Source organism: Periophthalmus magnuspinnatus, chromosome 16 (genome assembly GCF_009829125.3).
Source record: "Periophthalmus magnuspinnatus isolate fPerMag1 chromosome 16, fPerMag1.2.pri, whole genome shotgun sequence".
Classification (NCBI taxonomy): Eukaryota; Metazoa; Chordata; class Actinopteri; order Gobiiformes; family Gobiidae; genus Periophthalmus; species Periophthalmus magnuspinnatus.
The window spans coordinates 26,277,661-26,299,314 of NC_047141.1; the positions used below are offsets into that span (position 1 = coordinate 26,277,661).

The 21,654-nt window shown below is 38.1% G+C and overlaps 1 protein-coding gene across 2 annotated transcripts in view; it reads left to right on the plus strand.

Annotated features, from left to right (window-relative positions):
• The window catches only part of galnt1 (UDP-N-acetyl-alpha-D-galactosamine:polypeptide N-acetylgalactosaminyltransferase 1), a 67,887-nt gene that overhangs the window by 27,841 nt on the left and 18,392 nt on the right, over positions 1-21,654 (plus strand). For both annotated transcript variants that reach the window (XM_033980373.2, XM_055227808.1), the window contains exons 2-5: positions 4,490-4,601; positions 15,172-15,311; positions 16,209-16,377; positions 21,012-21,178. In XM_033980373.2, the coding sequence (XP_033836264.1) occupies positions 15,173-15,311; positions 16,209-16,377; positions 21,012-21,178 (475 nt within the window). In that variant the 5' untranslated portion in view covers positions 4,490-4,601; position 15,172. The remainder of the gene's footprint in view (positions 1-4,489; positions 4,602-15,171; positions 15,312-16,208; positions 16,378-21,011; positions 21,179-21,654) is intronic.

Below are 21,654 nucleotides of genomic sequence, written 5' to 3' on the forward strand. Positions count from 1 at the left end.
CTGATCATTTCCATTATTGACTGACTATATTACAACTAAAATCATCTGCATTTTAACAATATACAGTACATTTTAGCTGCCCCCCATCTATAGTAAACATTATCGGCCTACAGAATGTGGTAATGTCATCTGAAACCCAGCAAGACTAATCTGTAACTTGAAGAGTTTATTACTTTTAGTGGATTTTGTGTAAACGATATAAAAAGGCGAGGTCAAAACCATACAATTTAATGCTTCAAGTAGTTGAGTCTATGTGCTCGCTTTATATTACGAGATAATGGTGACTGCTTGTACAATGGCAAAGTGGCTATTGCACTCTTCATAGCAGAAAGTCCTTGGATGGAATTCTGAATCATTCTCTGGGGATTGAACAAGACACACTTCCCACAAAATGAGACATGACACGATATTGGGTCCACAACAATGGTACAAGATTTTGACATAAGCTATTATATATAATTTGTACTGTTCGGCTCACACTTTTGATGTATTTTATCTTAGATTGTTGTTGTCAGAGATACAGAGAGAGATGAGACCATAAACAATAATGTAATTTATTGTGATGAAAAAGGGTAAGCAATAATCGTTTGTGGGACTTTTGATATAATTCTGATCGTCACCAACAAAGATGTGGCGACTGTAGCTTTATTGAGGTCAGATCCACGTATAAGGTTAGCGGTTCCTATACCGCTCTAGGCATAAAAAGTGTTTGCCTAATGACCCACAGGTTGGTGATGTGATTCCAGCTAGGCCTGTCACGATAACCCATTTTGAAGAGCGATGTATTGCTCAAGAAAATATAGACGATAAACGCTAATATTGAAACTAATGCAGGTACTGACACAATAACCCGAGAGCAGATTTATGGCAGAAAAACTATTCTAAATCTACAATATTGAAATGAAACACTTAGTAGTAGTTAGTTTTGCATCTGTAATGAGTCATAGAAGTTATTAATTCAGCCTCCTACGGCTCAAATCTTATCATAAAGCCTGAAAATAACAACAAATTTCCAAGTAGTGCAAAGAAAAAGTACACACAATAAATATTAACCCCTAAAAATGTAGTTCTCTCTATCATACATTAATATCTTTATATAGTATTTATCGTTTCCAGCTAATTCCAGCTTCCACAGATGAATGCTGTTGTTATTTCCTTGAGAAAGATGCTTAACCCCCAGTGTCTGTGTACGCTGGTGTTTGAATGGGTATGAATGGCTCAGTGTTTGTTTTCACTTATAGCAAAATACAATACTATAACAGTTTAAATATGTGATGGATATGAATAATTATAATCGTAATATTATGAAGAAGTCCCATTAAACTGTCAGCAACTTTAATAAGTGTTGTGTTATAATCATTAATCACAATTATTTTATCCATGGTAATAATCATGACTAAATTTCATTATCATCTCATGCCGACATTGTAGCACTGCTTTTTGGAAGACAAATGTAAATGCATGGAAAAATATGTGTGTACAATTGTATAGCTAGTCCTTGTCCCCATCCCTGTTCTCTAATGTCCCCATCAACCTTAAACATGACGCTTGGCCGGTCTTGTAGCTTGGTACTGTTGACCACCATCCCCGCTCATATCTTGCAGACAGTTGCTCCTGACAGCGTTGCCAGCTTGATGGATGGCTCAGCGCAGAGAACAATAAAGAACACATAACTTTTGTTTTTGCAATATTCAAATTTAGTGGAAAGTGCAATGCAGTGAGATACAGCCCCTCTGCTACACCGTCGTTATCAGGCAACGCTGTGTGGGCAGGCAGTGGCAGATTTATGGTATGGCTGATGTTGTAATACAAACTCCAAATGCTCTCGTACACAAGCTGCCAATCTGAAGTCCCCGTGCAGTGAAGGATGACTTGGCTCTAAAGTAGGCCAAGGACCAGAGTGAAGGACGCGCACACTCTGAGTCATATCTCCATTCTCCACGGGTTTCTCCAAAATAGCAGATTATGCAAGCGAAATGAGCCGTCACCACTCACTGTGTGTTGTCCCACCACACTCCTCTCTTCAGTCTCCTGCTCTGACTCTTCTGTGTGACCTTTGGATGTGTGCTGAAGTATGGCCAGAAGTAGTTTTCCATTGAGTATTTATCATTTTTCAAATTACCCTTTTAAAACAAGATTCTGTTGCATATTATAAACACGTAGTCGCATTAAAATTGAGGGAATGAGGGATTACACTGTCTCATTAAAGGTGCATTGTGCAACTTGCTACCTGCTTGAAGGATTTAGATGTCTGGTGCTATGCTTCTGTCTTGAATTCATTCAATTACAGATGTTTTTTTTTTTGCTCAATACCTTAAAAAACATACATTTGTACTGTGAACCTCTCCACAGATTTGACCTGCAACTTGGCATCACATAGTGTCACTTGCTTGTTTCCATGGTGATAGAAAAGTTTAAAACCATACTGTAAGGGGGTTGCCCCTTCTTAGGTCTGACCTGTAACTTGACACCGCATAGTGTTTCCTGCTTGTTTCCATGACGATAGATATGTTTAATGCCATACTGTGAGCGTGGTCGCCTCTCCTCAGGTATGACCTGTAACTCAGCATTGCATATAGTTATCTGCTTGTTTCCATGGTGATAGATAAGTGTAGTACCATAGTGTGAGCGGGGTTACTTCTCCTCAGATCTGACCTGAAAGTTGGCCTGCATAATGTCACCTGCTTATTTCCATGGCGATAGAGAAGTATAATGCCATATTGTGAGCAGATTCGCCTCTCCTCGGATCTGGCCTGTAATTTGGTCTTATTTCCATGGCGATAGAGAAGTTTAATGCCATACTTTCACACCTCTGTGGCAACAATATTTCCATGGAGAGAAGCAGGTGGCAGACTCTATAAAAATCAAATTGTGATCTGATAAAAAATGCTATTTTGGTGATTTTGTTAGTGAAGTGTGATTTTTCTTTTTTTTTAGAAGAAGAAGAAGCATTTAGCTGGAGTTACTTAAAAGGAATATAAAGACAGCAAAAGTGTAACTGAAATATGAAAAAATTTAAATAATGGTGCTCAAATAAAAGGTCAAGCCATGTTAAAATGTTACCTCCTCAAAAACAGACCTGGAGTTGTGTTTTGTTTCATTCACACATGTTTGACTAACACTTTATTATTAGTCTGTTTACATCTCCAAAGCTCATAATGCTCTGTTCCACCTTGTGATGTCATGTTGTGGTAGTTTTCAAGCTAACTGGTACCTTTTACCTTTTGATTAGCAGAGACTGGAAATTCCAAGGCCAAAATCATCTCATCCAAATGATTCTTGTGAAGGTGAATGGAGTTTAAAAACACATTGGAGCACTTCCTGTATTACCACATGACATCCCAAGGTGGAACAGAGTGTTTTCAGTTGCAGAGAAGAACTTTACGCCTACATATGCCGCATTTGTGTGTTAAACGTGTGTGTTTTTGATGAAGAAACAACATTATAACATAGATCAGAAAATAGCGCTATATGTGCCGTTTAAAGTAGGTATATCCAATTTGCAACCTTTGTCATACCATTTCAACTAATCTTGCAGCTCTGGTTTGAAACGCTGTTCTTTGATCTGCAGCACAGGAGAGAGTCTGTGGGCATTCACGATGGCTGTAAAGTGGGTAAACGGTTTAGCCACATCACGTTGGCGTATTGTTCTAACTGAAGTGCAGATGACACTGTGCTCTGTGTGGGAGAGGGCTCTTTACAGCACAGATCACTGTTATTACTCTGCACCAGGAGGAAGTGAGATGGAGCTGGTGACTGACAGCGTTTCTCTGGTTTTCCTGTGGCTGCTCCGTGCTCCATGTCCTTGACGTCTGATCAGAAAGCACAAGCACTTTACTCATGCGGTTTGGAAAAATCTGCTGTATCCAATAACCTTGCTGACCGGGATGTGAAGTAGAAAATCATATTATATAATCTTTTAAAATAGGGATGGTCCGATGTGGAACTTTTACCAATCGATATTCAGCCCCTGCCCTCCATCAGATATCAACAAATCTTAGAATGTGAAAGTGACCCATTAATGAGTTTTCAGCTTTTGAGGAATTTCTCCCATTCTATAAATTTAATATTTAGTTTTGAATTGTAACTCACTTTATAACTTTCATTATTCAGAAACCCATGCATTGCTCCCGAGTCTGAAAAACTCTCAGACTATTTTTACTCTATTTATTAGCTTGTTACCAATGCAGACTAGCTCCCCATTCATGGATTCTGCCAATTATAGCTTTTTCTGTAATGTGTCAGCATATTATGAACTGCTTTTTGTGACTCAGTTTGAATGTAATGAAGGACACTGTCATTTTGATTAAATAGGGCAGATATTTATGAATATGAAGAACTAAATGTCAAGTTGTCAACTCTCAATGCATTTGTTCTTATACTTTCAAAAACCCAAACATGTATTATAACACTTTTTGAATGTTCTATATCCAAATTCACAAAATCCATCCAGTATTTATGTTTGTGCTGTCTGTTTTGTGTTTTTTAGGAGCATGTTTGAGTGACAGGCCAAAGAGGAAGTGGGATCTCTGAAGCTCCGCCCACTCCACTGGTGGAGCGCCCTGTACATCTCGGCAGAGACCCCCAAATCACTTCTACAGGTAAAGTATCACAGAGTTCAGTATTATCTTTTAAAATGGGAAATATTAGTTTATTCAGAATTATATTGTGATTGATTCATGAATATTTGAGTAATTCTTTATTGTCCTGCATCAACTTGTGTCCTGATTTGAGACCTCAGATAATCTTCACCTAAGCCCTATCTCAGCCCACTGCTCTGTACTAACTTGAGAGATGTTTTTGTATTCAAACTCCAGGTCAAATATGTCACATTTTTCAGCAGTAAAAATCTCTGACTTGCCTCTCAGTTCTGCAGTTTTGAACAGGAAGCCAATGGTCCTGTTTCTGTAATCAAGTGTTTTTAGATCAGTACTGGGACATACAGTGATCAAAATGTTACAAATGTTAAATGTTATTTTATAGCTTAATACTGAATACTACTCCACTACTGCAGACAGTTATGTGAGTCCTCATCATGTCTAACCATGTGGAAGTGAGAATAGTGTTGTGTTGAATCATGACTTGTGCGAGGCTCTTCCCTCCGGCGTCATGGTGATAGAGGGTGTGTCCCTGTGGTTTGGACAGGCCTGTGTGTATGCAGTGTTGTAATGGCCTATTGCACATGTACAATGCTTACAGTGTCTGTGGTTAGCTCAGTCTGCACTGTACTGTCAGGGGAGCGCCACTGTGACAGTAATGTGTATTGATTTGGCTGAAAATACACGGCTGATTGGACTTTGAAGTGTTTAATTCCACTTTGCTACAGTGCCAACCTTTAAATTGATAATCCATTTGTTTGGGACTTTTGCGCTGCCATAGGCACTTTGAGTCAGCAGTTTGTAAAACGTTCTACCCAACACTGGCCCGAGCTCACCTTCTGGTTAAAGTTGATTTTTGTCTGAAAACTTTGCCATATCCTCATCCACTTTTTCTGTCTTTGAAATCTGACCTCATGTTTAGAGAAGCTGTGTTAAAGTATTCATTCATTCCACCACTTATTCCTGTATCAGTGAGCCCTCTCCTTGAGATATTGCGCAGTCTGGACAAAGGCCATTTAATTCCAGGGATGACTCACGTTGAATCATTCATTTTTACATTGTGAACTATAAATATTTTAACAATTCTATTAAGATCTGTCGGGAGTTACCGTAAATTACAGGCAGCTGTAGTTTTCAGCGTTAAAATATGGCGACATATCAAGGGCATTACTGTACTCATTTCTCCTGTAACCGTAAGCCTGGCAACCTTGAAAGATACCAACCTTTTTTATTACCTGTCCAATAGAATAACACAACAAATAACTGTGATTTTAACAGTACAGTATTATATTTCAACACACATAATCCAAATAAAATAATGAGTTGACTAACCTGGATTTTAAGTATGGGGAACAGCAGAAAAAAGTTAGTGAGTTACCTGAAGATATGGTATTTTTTGGTATCTATAGCTTATGTAAAAAGGCAGATTAAACTTGTGATTCTTTATACAAATGCATTTTACATGCATTCCTAGTACTTTTGTCTGTATAAATAATTGTTTTTGCACAAACTTTTGCAGTTATAGTCTTGTGAGACCAGATAGAAATAGGTGAAAGTTTCAAGATCTTTTGCCACGCCCCTCTTTTACTCAACCCATCAATTTAGCAGACTACAGCCCTGCTATTTCCAGATATTTGCATTGAATGTGTTCTTAGGTTACTTTCACGGCAGAACACTCTTACTGCACGCCGCACACTTCACAAAGAGACATGGTTGGTATCAAGACTTCGGTTCCCATTTATAGTCTCCTCAGTGATCGCAGCTTTAACCTCTCTGTCACCTGCCCCCTGTAGCTACAAGTGTACTAAATTAATAGTCCTGCCTTTGTATTTTATGCTAATTTGATAAACACTCTTGCCGCTAGCATTTGTTACGCCTAGCCCCCCCTCTGTTTCGCTCTTTCAAGGTCATGACCTGGAAATGAATGCCTCCAGTCTCTTTCACCAGCTGTTTGGAGCACAGACTAATTGAGGTTTGGGGATACTTAGATTTTCTGTAATACTGAGCTCCATCATATTAGTCCCGGTTTTTTACTCTGTTACGTCCAGGTTAAGTCTTGATTTAGACTTGGATGATTGTGGTTTTCACAGACCAGGATTAGCCCATTTTGTTGTTTTATTTTCTTACTTATTGTTTAGTCTTTGCCCTGTTATGTAAAGGTCTGGATACCCATTATAGTCCTGGTTTAGAACTAGTTAAGTCCTGGTTAATTTGAGTCCTATTTTGCCCTTGGTTGATTAGATCTGTTTCAGTTCTGGCTTAGTCCCTTTTTAAGTCCAGTTTTAGCCTTTGTTTATTCCAAATGTATTCCTGGTTTAGCCTCGGTTACTAGTTTAAACTTGATTCAGACCCGGTTCTATGATCCTGGTTCAGTCCTATTTTTCCTGGTTTAGTTCTGTTGTTTTAGATTTATTTCCACCACTTTTCGCCCTTGTTTCTTCCATATATCTTCCTGGTTAATCCTCTGTCAGTCCTTTTAAACCTGCTTCATTCCTAGTTCAGTCTTTACATTGTGACCTTCTTGGTGCCTGTCCTCGTCTGTGTATCTTTAAATTGAGCCATTGCTCCAGACAGCTTCTCCTCCTCCCTGTATTTCCTAATATTATCCCATGTCTCGTTCCGCTCCAGTTCAGAGGCATTACAGCAGTTGAGAAAATCACTCCACCCATCAGCGTCGTCTTGGAAACGATTGAGCTTATCGAGCCAAAATGACCCAAGGACAGGCACGCAGAGCTGCAGTTATCTCATATAAGGAGGCTAAAGCTTTTACACAAGGCTTTATGGAAGTACAAGTCATTTGGAACATAGTCAGAGAACACATTACAGAGTAGTCTTATCAGATAATTAACTGCGCAAATGTTGGGATAATTAATAACACTCAAATCCATCCAGAAATGTCACAAGCAGTTGGGGATGTCAAGATTGTTTGGTTAATTAAGAGGCTCCTTGTGGTTATTCAGGTCACAATATGAGCTTAAGAACAAAAAAGGTAATAATAGTGACAGTTTTACAAGCAAAAGGAAGTCATTTCAGTTCAGATGATATCCCAAAAAATTCTACTAAAATGTGAAGTCCTTTTAAATCAGACACATTGTCACATTAACATTAGCATTTAAAAAGTTTGACTGCATAAAGTTGGTCAAAAACTAGAGGAATCATCTATTAAACTAGAGAGGAACCACTTAGTTGTTCACACCACCAACCAAACAGTGGATTTGACCGCACTGCCAATTTACCATATGTCGAGAGTAGGATTTGAAACACCAACCCTCAGATCAGTGGGCAAACATTCTACTAACTGAGCTGCAGTTTCCCCACAGTGACCTATTACACTAGCGCGTGATCTATTACACAATGTGAATGAAAGAAAACAAAGAAAACAAAGGATTTCACTCTTTGTTCATGGCGTCAATAACTGTTAGTAATCGTTAAATGGTGATATAATTGGAATTACACTCAGCTTTGACATTGTGACATCCCAACTATCTGTGATATTACCGTGTACAAGTTCGACAACATAAAAAACACAAAAAGTTAAAATAGAAAAATCTATATATTGTACTTTGAGCGGAGTGTAGATTTCTGCCAATGCCCTGCCCGGTAATGTTTGCAAATATGGGTCTCCATGGGTCTACAGTTACAGCAGATGTTTATTAGGCCATTTTTCAGTATAATCACCAAATATAAATGCCAAATAAACAGCAACGCAGTTCATCCTTCAGCCTTAGTGTAAAAAGTGTTTTGTTTCTATAATCGTAACATTTTTATAATTCCATAATTCGTGTCCTCATCTGCTTTGAACATGACCCAAATTCACACTTTTATTTAGAAACCAACACATCTTTTTTTTAATTTACAGCTCAAAAACCCACCCGCTGTATTAGTCTCTACAGAATAATTGGAGAATATGATTTACTTTGTCTTAAAAAGAGGATATTACAATTCTATGGGTATAAATTGCTAACACATGACATATTTAGATCACCATGTTACCATTTATTGTGTTGAAAAGCATATTTAAAGTCCCTCTTCGCTATCACATTACAATTGGCATGTATTTCGCTAATGAAATGACTGCACATCAGGTTTGTGAAGATCATATTGCTAACCATGGAGGGTTCGAATAGGACCCAGGAGAGGTCGCAAGATCACGCAAACATGTATGGATGACATATAAAACCACTTCAGGCATGTTTTTGATGAGAGAACAACTTTATAACATGGTAGAAAGCTCTGAAAAGTCAATATCCCCTTTAATTTGGATAAAGCAAAACAACAAAATGAGTCGCCTGTAACCTCTTTGGGCTGCTAGCATATAAATGTATATTCTTTACCTCATCTGAACATTGACTAACAGTAATAAAATGGAGAATTCCCAGTTGGGAGGAGCTGAGAATTTCGCTCATAAATTTGCTGTTGGGAAGTGCCAGTTTGTTTTGTGAGAGAAACTGCTTTTGCAATCCTTAAAAAGAGGGATTAGGCCTTTGGAAAAAAAAAAAACAAAAACACACACACATGGGAGGATGTGAAGGGGCAAATTGTGTCCGGGGTCCGCAGTCGTGATGGCAACCACTCCTGAAAAGACGACATCATCAGGGAGCGAGAGAGGAGAGGGAGAAAGAGAGGCAGGGAGAAATAAAGGGGGGAGCGAGAGAGAGGGGGGTAAGAAACTGAGAGCGAGAAAGAGGGGGAGGGAGACAGAGAGGGGGAGAAAGAGGAAGAGAGAGAGAGTGATTGGACGGGGGATGGGCAAGATGTGCAAAGAAAAACCAAATGGAAGTCTAAAAACAAGATGTAAGGAACGCGATATGTTAATGGATTAGATATGAGTGGCGGATAGGGGACTGTATGTAATGCCATCCTAAACTGTGCCGCTTTCAAACACACTTCAAAGAAAATAGGGCTCTGCATAAAACAAACTGACACAGATGCAAAAAGAAGCAGGGCCCGGGGCGGCAGTGAAGACCCGGGGTGTCCTCTGCCACGCCTGATTAGAAATGTAGTAACAAACCACCCTATATATATATATATATATATATATATATATATATATATATATATATATAAGGCTGCAAGAACAGCGCAATCCAATAGAAACAACAGTTTGTATTGGTCAGATCTGGCACATTGTGATTTCTACTGTATTTTACATAATGCTGTGCAGAAAAGAAGAAAAAATGCCATGTCTCTGTGGAGCCTTATAAAATCTACCAACCCTGTAATTTAAACCTCTACAAACTATAGTGTGTCTCAATACTAAAATCTCAAGTGTAATGTTGATGCTAATGAAAAGGCTTTGATTCTAGCATCAATTATTTACAACCTTGCAGGAAATATATGTTCTGAACTGTATGTCATAGCTTATTAGTTCATATTAATTACTGCTTCTGGACCATATACTGCATAAAGAAGCAGGGAGTGTGACGTCTCCCGTAGCGTTCAGCTCCAGTCAAATGAAGCTCATCAACGCTAGCAGTTATAAGGGAAAATCTTGAGCAGAGTTGGAATTCTGACCAAGTTAATGCCCACGCTACAGGTTTAGCATAGAGCCGGTGCTTAGATATGCTGTCAGTCAAACCTGTCGACCTTGGGGAAAGAAGGCGTCTGATTTGTCTATTATTAATATTCCTATCTTGATTTACAGACACAATAGTGAAATACAAATACCAGAATCATATAGAGCGGGTTAATACGAACATTTTAAGCACAGAATGACGGGCCTGACAGTAGCAGTTACGGAGAGATCAGCAGCCCCATGTAAAATAAAACGACCCCAGTGAAGACGGCAGCGGCCAGTGTATCTTCTGGAATATGGTAAATAAGAAATCGTTCAGCTCTGGTATGTGCATGTACCTTCCATGACTCTAAAAGTAAAAACCCTTTTCTTGGGCTGCTCGGAGCACAGCTGTCGACTTTCTTTACGGCAGGTCTGATCTAAAGGCACTGGGTGAAACCGGTTGACATCTCGCTGACAGGGTTTTGACACGACTTTGTGCACTAGAATAAACGCGCGTCACTGTGATGGAGCAGTCATATTTCCTGCATATTTGCCCTGGCTGTCTGTGCTTGCACTTGGAGAGATAGAAGTTGAGTTGTTAGCTTGGTGCAGAAGTGCAGAAGTTGTATCATGTTACTCCGTAGAGGTCATTCAAGGTCTTCTCCGGCCCTACTCCCGAGGGTGAGGGATAAGGGAGCAGGCTGCTGGATACAGGCTCCCCGCCAGTCCTGGAATTTTAGGAATTTTTTAGAGGAGTCATCTAAACAGTGGGACAGGCAGACTGATAACTGCTGAGGAAATCCGTGATGTGAGGAGGAATTAGAGCGAATTGCTGATAAAAAAAGACAAATTGAACACTTTTTTATCTGGAACATTGGTGAGTCTATAGGTGCGTTCACACTTGTCCTGGTTTGATCCTGGTTTAGTCCTGATGTAGGCTTGGTTTGGTCTTGTTCTAGTCCTGGTTTAGTCCTGGTCTAGACTAGTATAGGTTTAGTCCTGGTTTAGTCCCAATATAATGTGGTATGAGTACAATATTTTCCACAACTGTATGAAAAGCAGCATTGAAACTCTCAAAATTGGGGCACTGCAACATCTGTAAGCATTTAAGTGGCATTATTTCCCCTGCAAAAATGTAAATCTTCCATCTTTTTTCTCTATTAACAAATCCATTTGAGTGATTATTGCACTAGTTAAACTGTTTATTTCTGTATCTCTCAACTGTTGATGGTCCTGAACTTGTAAGAAATGTGCATCTGAGCAGAATCCAAATTTCAAAACATAAATTGCAAATCCACAGATCCTTCAGCTCTTTAGTAAACTGCTCAGGCCTGTCGGAATGATACATTAAAGACAAAGAGGAAGTTAACAGTCAGGCCTTTGTTTGACTTTAGGCTACAGAGGATCACATGACAAAGAGATATGAACAGCCGGATTTTGTTAAATGTCTCTTTAGTAAACACAGCCATTGTGGAAATTAAGTAGTGTGTTTTTAAGATTAAAGTGCCTTTTCACCTGTTGCTTGGCACGCGCGCTCTTTGAATGGAGAAGCATTAAGCATTAAAGTTGCCAAAGTTGTACTGCAGTATACCCTAATGGAAAAGTGATTACCTTAAAAAAAGCCTGTTCTTCTTGTGTCTGCTATATAGTGATAATCTATGAGATCCGTGGATTATTGTGTTATAATTTGCACATTTTAAATTGCAATATTAATCTAAAGCAATTTAGTAAAGGAAACGAGTATGCTGACTTCTGCCTTAAAACACTGCAGAGCCCAATGGGAGCTGACGTTGCCATAAACATCATCACAACAAAGGGCTGTGCAGCTGTCAGTATCTCCAATGGAAATCACGCTAGCAAGCCACAGATTTGATTTATTGTTCTGTACCAAAATGACTATGCAACACTGCCGAGTCCTACGTGCATCATCGTTGTAAACAGGTGAAAACAGGGAGGGCGTCTTGAAAATAAGCTATTACACATTGCTCAAAAATGCACAAATCACTTTAAATACAGCTGTGGGTGAGTAACTGGTGAGGGGAAACAACTATAGCATGGTTAAAAGTAGATTTTCTATAATAGGTCTGCTTTATGGCCCCTTTTAACATTGGTATTGAAATATTTCTGTAAATGTAGCATATAACTTGTCTACAATTTAGTTAAGTGAATATACTGTACAAAAAGTATCAGTTTTATGAATGGTGAATTGTGAATCATGAATCATCTAAACCAGCGGTTCCTGTCACGAGGCAATGAGTTAAGAGTTCAGAGATGTGGTTTTTTTTGGGGGATTGAAAACTGTCTGTTGTTCTGAAATTTGTCTAAACAACAAACTAATCAAACTTTTAAAAATGTTTGGCACTTGCCTTCTGCTGCCATCAACTTTATTTTGCCCCGAGTATGTTGCATGGTTATTTTGGAGTCCCTGTCTGAAAAGTTTGAGAAACCCTGATCTAGACTGTGTGAAACTGTATTGTGTCTATGCAGCAGTGATTTCCTGGCGTTGTTCAGTCTTTCTCTGCTGTGCTTGGCCTATGCAGTTCATTATAAGCAGATTACTGTCTCTTGTAAAACGTCTCTGTATAAAATCAATATCTGTGTCAGGGGCATAGATGAGTCAGCCTCAAATGCATTTAATATCGTGAATATAATAAACAAATACAGCTGTGTTATGTAAAAGTCAGGGATGCAGTCCATTAAAGAAATTCTTGGCCAATACTAAAGACATGTCCTGCTGATCGATTAGTTGACTAAAAAGGGGGTGTGGCAAAAAGTGTCAAAAATATTATGTATCTCCATGTATCTGACCCAAACTGCACATAAAACTAAACCTGCACAGGAGTTCATGCAAAAAAGAGCCATTTATGCAGAAAAAAGTACTTGGAAACAATGTATTTATGTAATATAAACTAAGCCTGTTTACTCATAAATACCAAGAAATACCACATCTTAAGCTAACTCACTCACTAACTTCCCCTTTCTGCTGTTGTCCCATATATATCTTCATAATCTAAATATAATGATTAATTATAATACACAAAATCTCACTGACAGATTATTTAAAACGACTGAATAACTAAAGGCCTACCGCTCCAGTAAAACTCATCATTGAAAAGCAGAACTAATAGACATCGCTGAGAATAGACAGTAGCTGTGAGTGCACTTTGAGTGGCCCGAATCTTATCAAGAGGAATTTAGAAATGCAGTGCGCACATCTCCCTCCTATGCAGCTAAGCTAAACTAAGCTAAGCAAAGCTAAACTAGCTCTGCACAAACACAGTTTTCCTCACAGGGACATGAGACAAATCACCGTGGCCAAATTAATTTTCTCCTTCTGCTTGTTGCTGAACCTGAGGGATCACTGATGCAAAGACGAGAGGAGAGGGGAAGGAGAGCCGGGGAATGTTAATGTGCCTGTGTCTGTCTCCTGCTGCCTGCCAAAGAAAACCAATTACCATCACAGCTCCAGTCTCTGCACCATGCACCTACAGCCGACCAGGGCTATGGGCACCGCGACTCACAGAGGCCTGCTCTGCACCTGAATGTCAGATAGAACAAACCTGATACTACTCATGATGTTTACCTTCAGCTTTCTCTGGCAACAGCATTTTGAATAACAACCAAATACTACATTTTATTCATGGAACTTTTGGCTCTTTTATGGGATCCGACTGGCTCTTTTACTGTTTATTTATATGACAGAAGCCAATGTGATGACTCCAAAGTAATCATAAATTTAAACAACCACAGCTTAAATGTGTTTAAACTTTGGTCTGGGGTGACAGTAGCTCAGTGTTTGTCCATTGATCCAAAGGTTTGAAATCCCGCTGTCAACATAAACATTGAAGGTGCAACTCTAGCTCCCACAGATGAATGCTGTTGTTGTGTCCTTGGGCAAGACTCAAAATCCACCTTGCCCCCATTCTGTGTATACTGGTGTATGAATGTGTGTGTGCTTTATAAAAATGTGACCACTTTAGCATAATGGTTCAAACTGAGAATGGAACCCTTTCAAATTATGCATAATTGCACTACAGTTATATATATATATATATATATTTATATATATATTTATATATATATATATATATATATATATTTATATATATATTTATATATATATATATATATATATATATATTTATATATATATTTATATATATATATTTATATATATATTTATATATATATATATTTATATATATATATATATTTATATATATATATATATATATATATATATATATTTATATATATATATATATATATATATATATATATATATATATATATATTTATATATATATATATATATATATATATATATATATTTATATATATTTATTTATTTATTTTTATTTTTTTATTTTTATTTTTTTTAAACTAACTTAATATTATGTCAAATATGTTTTTGTGCACAAAGCTCTCATGTTGTCTGCTCTGATTCTGTGCTGATTCTTGTGTCGGTTCAGTGTTTATCAGTATAAAAATACATACAAATTAGAAAGACAAGGATTTGGCTCGTTCAAAAATGAGATCCAGATCCAGCCATTCACGTTAAGGAACCGTTCAAAGAGCCGACACATCACTATTATTCTGTACAAAACAGTGCAGTTGTAAAACAGTAGTTTAAATCTGTCCAAACAGGTTCTGATACAAACTGTAAACTGTGTACTGACTCCTATTATTAAAACATAAATTGCAATTCTAATCTCAATGGCTGTCAAAAAAATCAAGTGGATATTTTTCCTAAATCGTTCTGCCCTAGTCTTCAGTAACAGTTTAAAAACATCCCTCTGCTCCTGTCAGTGTGGAGGTGACCATTTGCAGAGTGGCTGATAAGCAGCCCACAGATAAGCGCTGGGAGTCAGACAGACTGGGGAAAGATGGATGGAGGTGCTGAGAAGATACTTAAAGCGCAAGTCTGATTCAGTAATGAGAACGCGAGAGATGGGAGGCGAAACTGAATCATCTCCCTCTTGAGCTTTGGGAGCTGTGGGCTTAGCATCAGTCTTCACCTCAGCACAACTTAAACATTTCTTTCATAATGGGCTCATGTCTGTCTCCTGTTTGCAGCATGCGGAGGTTCGCCTACTGTAAGGTGGTCTTGGCCACTTCTCTGGTGTGGGTGATGCTGGACATGTTCATCCTCCTCTACTTCAGCGAGTGCAACAAGTGCGACGACAAGAAGGAGCGCGGCCTGCCCGGGAGAAATGGTGAGCACACATAATACACATATTTAAACAGTTGTGTTATTACTTTATTAGTAGTCGTAGCAGTAATAGTAGTAGTAGTAATAGTAGTAGTATTTTCTGTTCACACACACAGCAGCACACCCAGAATACTGTGGTACAAGAGCTCCTTCAGGTGGTACATGGGCAGCTCTTCAGTTTGTGGGTTAGCCTAATTTAGAGTTCATTTTATCCACTTTTTTCACCTCTTTCAGTCATTTCTTGTTTAGAACTACAGTGGAAATGATGTAGTAAACCTTTAGGCTTGTTTTAGCCCAGGATTAGACCTAAAATAGTCCTGTTATAGACCTGGTTTAGATCTGGTGGTACATCTTTTCTTTGGTGGTACTTGAAATGTTTGAGACCCACTGATCTACTGTATATATGTCAGTCTAAAGTTTAGGAACACCTTCTCATTCAGTGTTTTTTCTTTATGTTTAATAATTTCTGCATTAGAGAAACATACTGGAGACATCAATTATATGAAGTAAGATGAGTGGAGTTATGTGGCAAAGAAAAAAATCAACCCTAAATATGTTTTATATTTTAGATTCACATTCTTCAAAGTTTCCACACTTTGCTTTGTTGACAGTGCTGCAAACCCTTGGCTTTTTCTCAATGGGCTTCATGATGAAGTCCCCTGAAATGCTTTTCACTTCACAGCTGTGCCTTGTCAGGGTTCATTAGTGGACAAGAGTGCGTGAAACAGTGATCAAAGCAAAGAAGGGCTATTGTGAGGAGTTTAAAATATAAAACATATCGAGTTATGCCTCATTCTTTCATAGTTTTGATGCCTTCAGGTTGAATCTACACTATAAATTGTAATGAAAATAAATAATAAAACTTTAAATGAAAAATTGTGTTCAAACCTTTTTACGCTAGATGCCCTGGTCAAACCGCGGGACGGGCCTGGTGAAGGGGGCAAACCAGTGGTCATCCCAAAAGAAAGCCAGGAGAAGATGAAAGAGATGTTCAAAATCAACCAGTTCAACCTCATGGCCTCGGAGATGATCGCTCTCAACCGCTCTCTGCCTGATGTTCGCTTAGAAGGGTGAGTCTGTTTAATCAAATGTGCACTTGTGAGCATTTTTACCTCTCATTAACCTCCCCCTATGACATCCGAAGATCTCATTAGGCAAAACAAGACATGGCAAGTTTATTTGTAGAGCACAATTTGTACACAGAGTAATTCAAAATGCTTTACAGAATAAGATAATAAAATTGCTATTAAAACAAATTAAAAAATGGGATACATCTAAATTATCTTTAAAGGAGAAGAGTGCAGATACAGCCCTTTCAGTCATAAGCACAACTAAACAGAAGTAGAGCTGTCATGTCTTCCAGATTTTAGATGGAAACAACTGAAATGTCGAAGAATATATGTTGTAAAAGCAGCAGTTTGTGACCACAGCACACAGCAAGTAATAATGAAGTATGTTTATTTGTAGTCAACGTGAAAGTAAGCATTTTCACTTTGTTGTCTAGAAAAAAGCTTTTTCAGAGAACGAAGGGTGTGTGCGAGCTACAGATGAGTTAGACAGATTTAAACACCCACTTCCTGTGTAAAAATCAGATACCCCAGTTTAAAAATGCCAGATGTTTTTTTTTACTGCTGAATTAACTGTGCCATCTTGAAACATGACATATAGAAGCTTATTATCTTCTTAATAGACAGGTTCATGGCTATCACGTAACATGTCCTGAGCTTCAGAGATCTGTCAGGTTCTGACAGGTGCGAACCACAGCGTCCACCTCATCTGTCATGCCCCTTTTGACCCCGCTCAGATTGGTAATGGTGCTTTTTAGTGATAAACAGAAAGTCTGACTGACACAGAGTGGACTGACGGACAGGAGCACATGCACAACAGACTGGGCCAAAAGAAAGAGGACATTGATCCGTGAAATGGGTTTTAGTCTTTGAGCCAGAGTTGATTACTAGGTGTGCTTTCTCTCAGCCTTCTCCCGTCTATCTGCTTTTCCAATTAGAAGATAAGACACAGTCAATATCGAGCAGGAGTGTGTGCATGTGTGTGTGTGTGTGTGTGCGTGCATACTACAGAGGACCATTAGGTTGTGTGAGAACAGGCAGGTTGAGTGAATAAATTTACAGGACGTCCCCGGCACCAGCTTTGAAGCAAAAACGCAGCGATGATTCATTATTGAGACATATGCAGTCGCTGGGTGGACCTGCTACGCGCTTTCCATGACAACGCCTTTCAGAAAACATGACATTTATTGCTTTTTAATGAGAATTCACATTGCGCGGGTGTGCTGGCTTGCTTTCCTAGCTGTAACCCAAATTGTTGTCTTGGTAAACAGCCTGTGACTATCTGTATGATTTTTGTATTACCAAATATTGTTCTGTGTTTGTCCAGTGTGGCAGTGACGCACGCACTGTCTGCTTGTCGAGAAAAGTTAGTTTAGTGGAAAGTTGAATCTCTTTTTCCATCAGTTCAGTGAAGTCTGGAAAGAGTAGAGGGAGGAGCAGAGCGTCACCGATTTCAGTGTTATTATAGTGAATCATGCCTTCAGACTACAAATACTGTAAAAGATTCTGGAGGGTGAGGAAAGAGATTGGGAATAGAGTTTAATTTGTTTGTTTTGGTTTGTCTGTTTGGTTTAGCTTGATAAGGCAGGACAGTAAGCATATTGAAGCGGGGGTGAAGAGCGGGGAGCGGCACTCGGAAATGATGCCAGCGTATGTTCAAAATTCACTACATAGATTACAATAAAAGTGGAAAAAATAGTGGTTTAGTCTTATTTTAAAATACCTTAATAACAGAAATTCATCAGTACTTTTGAGAGTTTTGTATTCATTTATTTTTTGCTTTGAGATTTAGTCCAGTTTATTTGAAAAAAAAAAACATGTTTCATAAATACAGAGATTCCGATCTGAACGTTTGCTAAAAAAAAAAAAGCCTACTACTTTAACCTTGGCACAATGATAGCTTTTGTAAACCTTAGATCTAACAGAGCAACCACACCATCCAAGTGCAGTTTTTCATCTTAACCTGATTCATGGCCTTAACTTATTGAAAAGTCTGTTTTAAATAGTTTCAAGAGTTGTGGAGCACACGCCACGCGCTGATTTATTAATCCCATTTTATTGCAAACTTATTAACCTTTGAGAACAACTTTTCTATTAAGATTTTGCAAATGATTAATAACTTTAATTATGTTTCCCGTTTCTTATTGTTGAAATATTCCAACCAGCATTAATTTCCAGTGTGTGTGAACTAGCACTTGTGAATGTATTAGAAGAGTATCATGAACTGAATGCAGTACAGTACTATTAAAATAAGCCTCATACCGTCAAATATTAGTCTGTTTATATCATGATTCGTAGAGCTGTACCTGATTTAATAACAGAACTGATTCATTTTAGAGTTAGTTTGTTGTGACCCAAAGGTCCTCACTTAATTTACGCAAACTAGACACTAATTATTCACTGTGATGCATTTATAAGTGCTTTTCACAACTTTCAGAGACCAGTGCAGCAACAATTAGCATGCTAACGCGTATTTCCTGATTATCAGACAATGACATGCTTTTTAATTAGGTGTAGACAGCAAGCAGCGGCCATATTGTGACAACGCATATTTTGCTATACATGGGAAAACATGGGTAAAAATTTTGTACAGGACCATTAAAAGTTTAAATTTATTTTATTTTTATATGGACACTTGCCTGGGATCCAGAATGTACTCTTCTTCAGTACTTAGTGAAAATATGAGTCTGGTCATTTGTGAATCTCCCCGTTTTCAAATGGGCGTGATTGACAGGTGAATTCGCCAACCAGGGGCATGCACGGTCTGCTGTATTGGAAAAATAAAGGAAAAAAATATCACAAGGGGCTGAAAAGCGTTGTGCAGAATGAATGAGAAGCGCACTAAACTCTGTTAATCTGAGGTGAGAAAATTAGATTTTATTTAAAAATCATAGGTGACCAGTGAGCTCCTTTCTTTCATGTGTCACTGAAGAAAGAACCTGATTGCACGATTGTCCGGGCTTGAGACGCAACAGAGGAGGTGGGGACAAGACTGATGTACATCTGTACAACAAACAGAGAACCATCATTCTGTATTTGCCAGACAATATGGACATCAAATCTCTCTATTTCAACATAAAATGTTCGCTCTGTATTTCTCTAGTATTGAATCACCATCTAATTACCATCAGATCACTTGTCTTCACACTGACCTATCATGTCTAAATTTGAGGATACAAGGCTGATTGCTCAATAATTAGTCCATCTTTGCTTCGTCTTGATGTAATTTTCCTCCGTACCAGTAAATGATGGGATTAATGCAGTGATTTTGATTGTGCTTAATTCAGTGTGGCGGATGTGTAAACTGTATCATTTAGCTGTTCATTTCATTGAAGTGTCTACACTGTGTGGGTTCCCTCTGAGTTATGGCTCTATCCCGTCTCTTATAATCAGATGGAGGCGATGTGATGTGTTTTTCTTCCTCTCTCTTTGTCTCTGTCAGAACACATTTACTCCGTGTCCGGGGCAGAGTTTGCTACTTCAGGATTGCACTGGTTTGACCTCATGGGTTTGTGCTTCTGTTGTCATGGCATTAGCTACCTTTGCCATTCGAATTCAGGACACATAAAATTTACTTCTGCCGATTGGTGGGTTTCAGACTGTAGAATGTGATTATGTCGTACTCTCAGACAGAGGGCAAGAGACAGTTTTTCCTACTGATGGCAGTGTACTTTGATAAGAAATGTCTTAAAGATTAATTCACAAATGTTGAACTTCATCATTTAGATGAAATTACTACAGGTAAATGGTAAATAGTCACGTTTTTATATTACGCTGTTCCACCTTCAAGCCACTTTACATCAAGGAACCACTCACCCATTCACACACACATTCATACACCAATGTACTTAGACACTGGGTGCAAAGTGGGTTAAGTGTCTTGCTCAAGGACACAACAACAGCATTCATTGGTGGAAGCTAAAATTGCACCATCAAGAGCGGGATTCGAACCACCAACCTTCGGATCACTGGACACACACTGAGCTACTGTTGCCCAGACCTGAGAACTCATTGTTTAAACAAAAATCAGTGTTTTGACAATATTAATTTCAGATGCCCCCATCTGTATTTATTATTATTATTATTATTATTATTATTATTATTATTATTATTATTATTTATTTTATTTTTTATTTTTTGCAACTTAAAAGTATATCTTTTTCCATAGGCTCAAGTGGACTGTATTCTGTATTTTAGAAACTTATTGTTATGAACACAAACAACGCACTTCAGACACACTGTACACTTCACATTGTTCAATAAAATCTATAAACTGAATTTCAAGATTATTTCAAAGCAGCCTATAATAGTATTCAGTTCATGTTATCCAGTTTCATTAATCTCACTATAGTTTTTTGTTTTTGTTTTTTTTTACAGCAATTTATACTCTTTTTTTTTTTTTAATTGCATTTTATATTTATCTCCAAATACTCAGTCCTTTTCTCAGCGTGGAACAGCTTATTTAAATTACATTCTTTTGCTGTTTTTGCTGCTTTAATTATTTTGTAATTTGAATTTTATCACCAAAGATTTTCAGCTCTTTGTTATTAAATTGTAATGAGCTACTGTGTCCAAGTAATTTCCGTGGTGGTTTAATAGAGGTTGTCTAAGTCCAATATTGCCTGTTCTGTCTTTAGGTGCAAGAACAAGTTGTATCCTGATAATCTTCCCCGCACCAGTGTGGTCATAGTTTTCCATAACGAGGCCTGGAGCACTCTGCTGAGGACGGTGCACTCTGTGATCGACCGCTCCCCTCAGACGCTGCTGGAGGAGATCGTGTTGGTCGACGACGCCAGTGAACGAGGTGCGAACTGGATTTTAAAATATCGTACTGATTAGGTATGGTAAAATTACAAAAATGTTTCTATCTGCTGTTTTTGGAGTATTCTTGATGATCACTTTCAGATGATATTATGACAAAGTTTCAGAAACGCGCTGATGAAACCTGCCTGTAAATGTAAATGTTGTTGCACTGAAGTGAATAGGCTGTAAAGTCAAACACAGAAGTACAGACAGAGTGGAAGATGATATTGATGTTCTAATTTTACCTCCAAAACAATTGCAAAATGATCAGTGTTATCTTGGCATACACCACATCCTGTTTTAGTGCTGATGTAGACCAGGTTTAGTTCCAGCTGTGTAGTCCCAGTTTTGTTGAGTTACAAGTGCAATTTTGAACCCAGTCTAAGTGATTGATATACCAGACTATAGGAGAAGGTTTCATATTATCATTTATATTATTATATTTTATTGCAGTTTAAATATTTAGCAAAACTACAA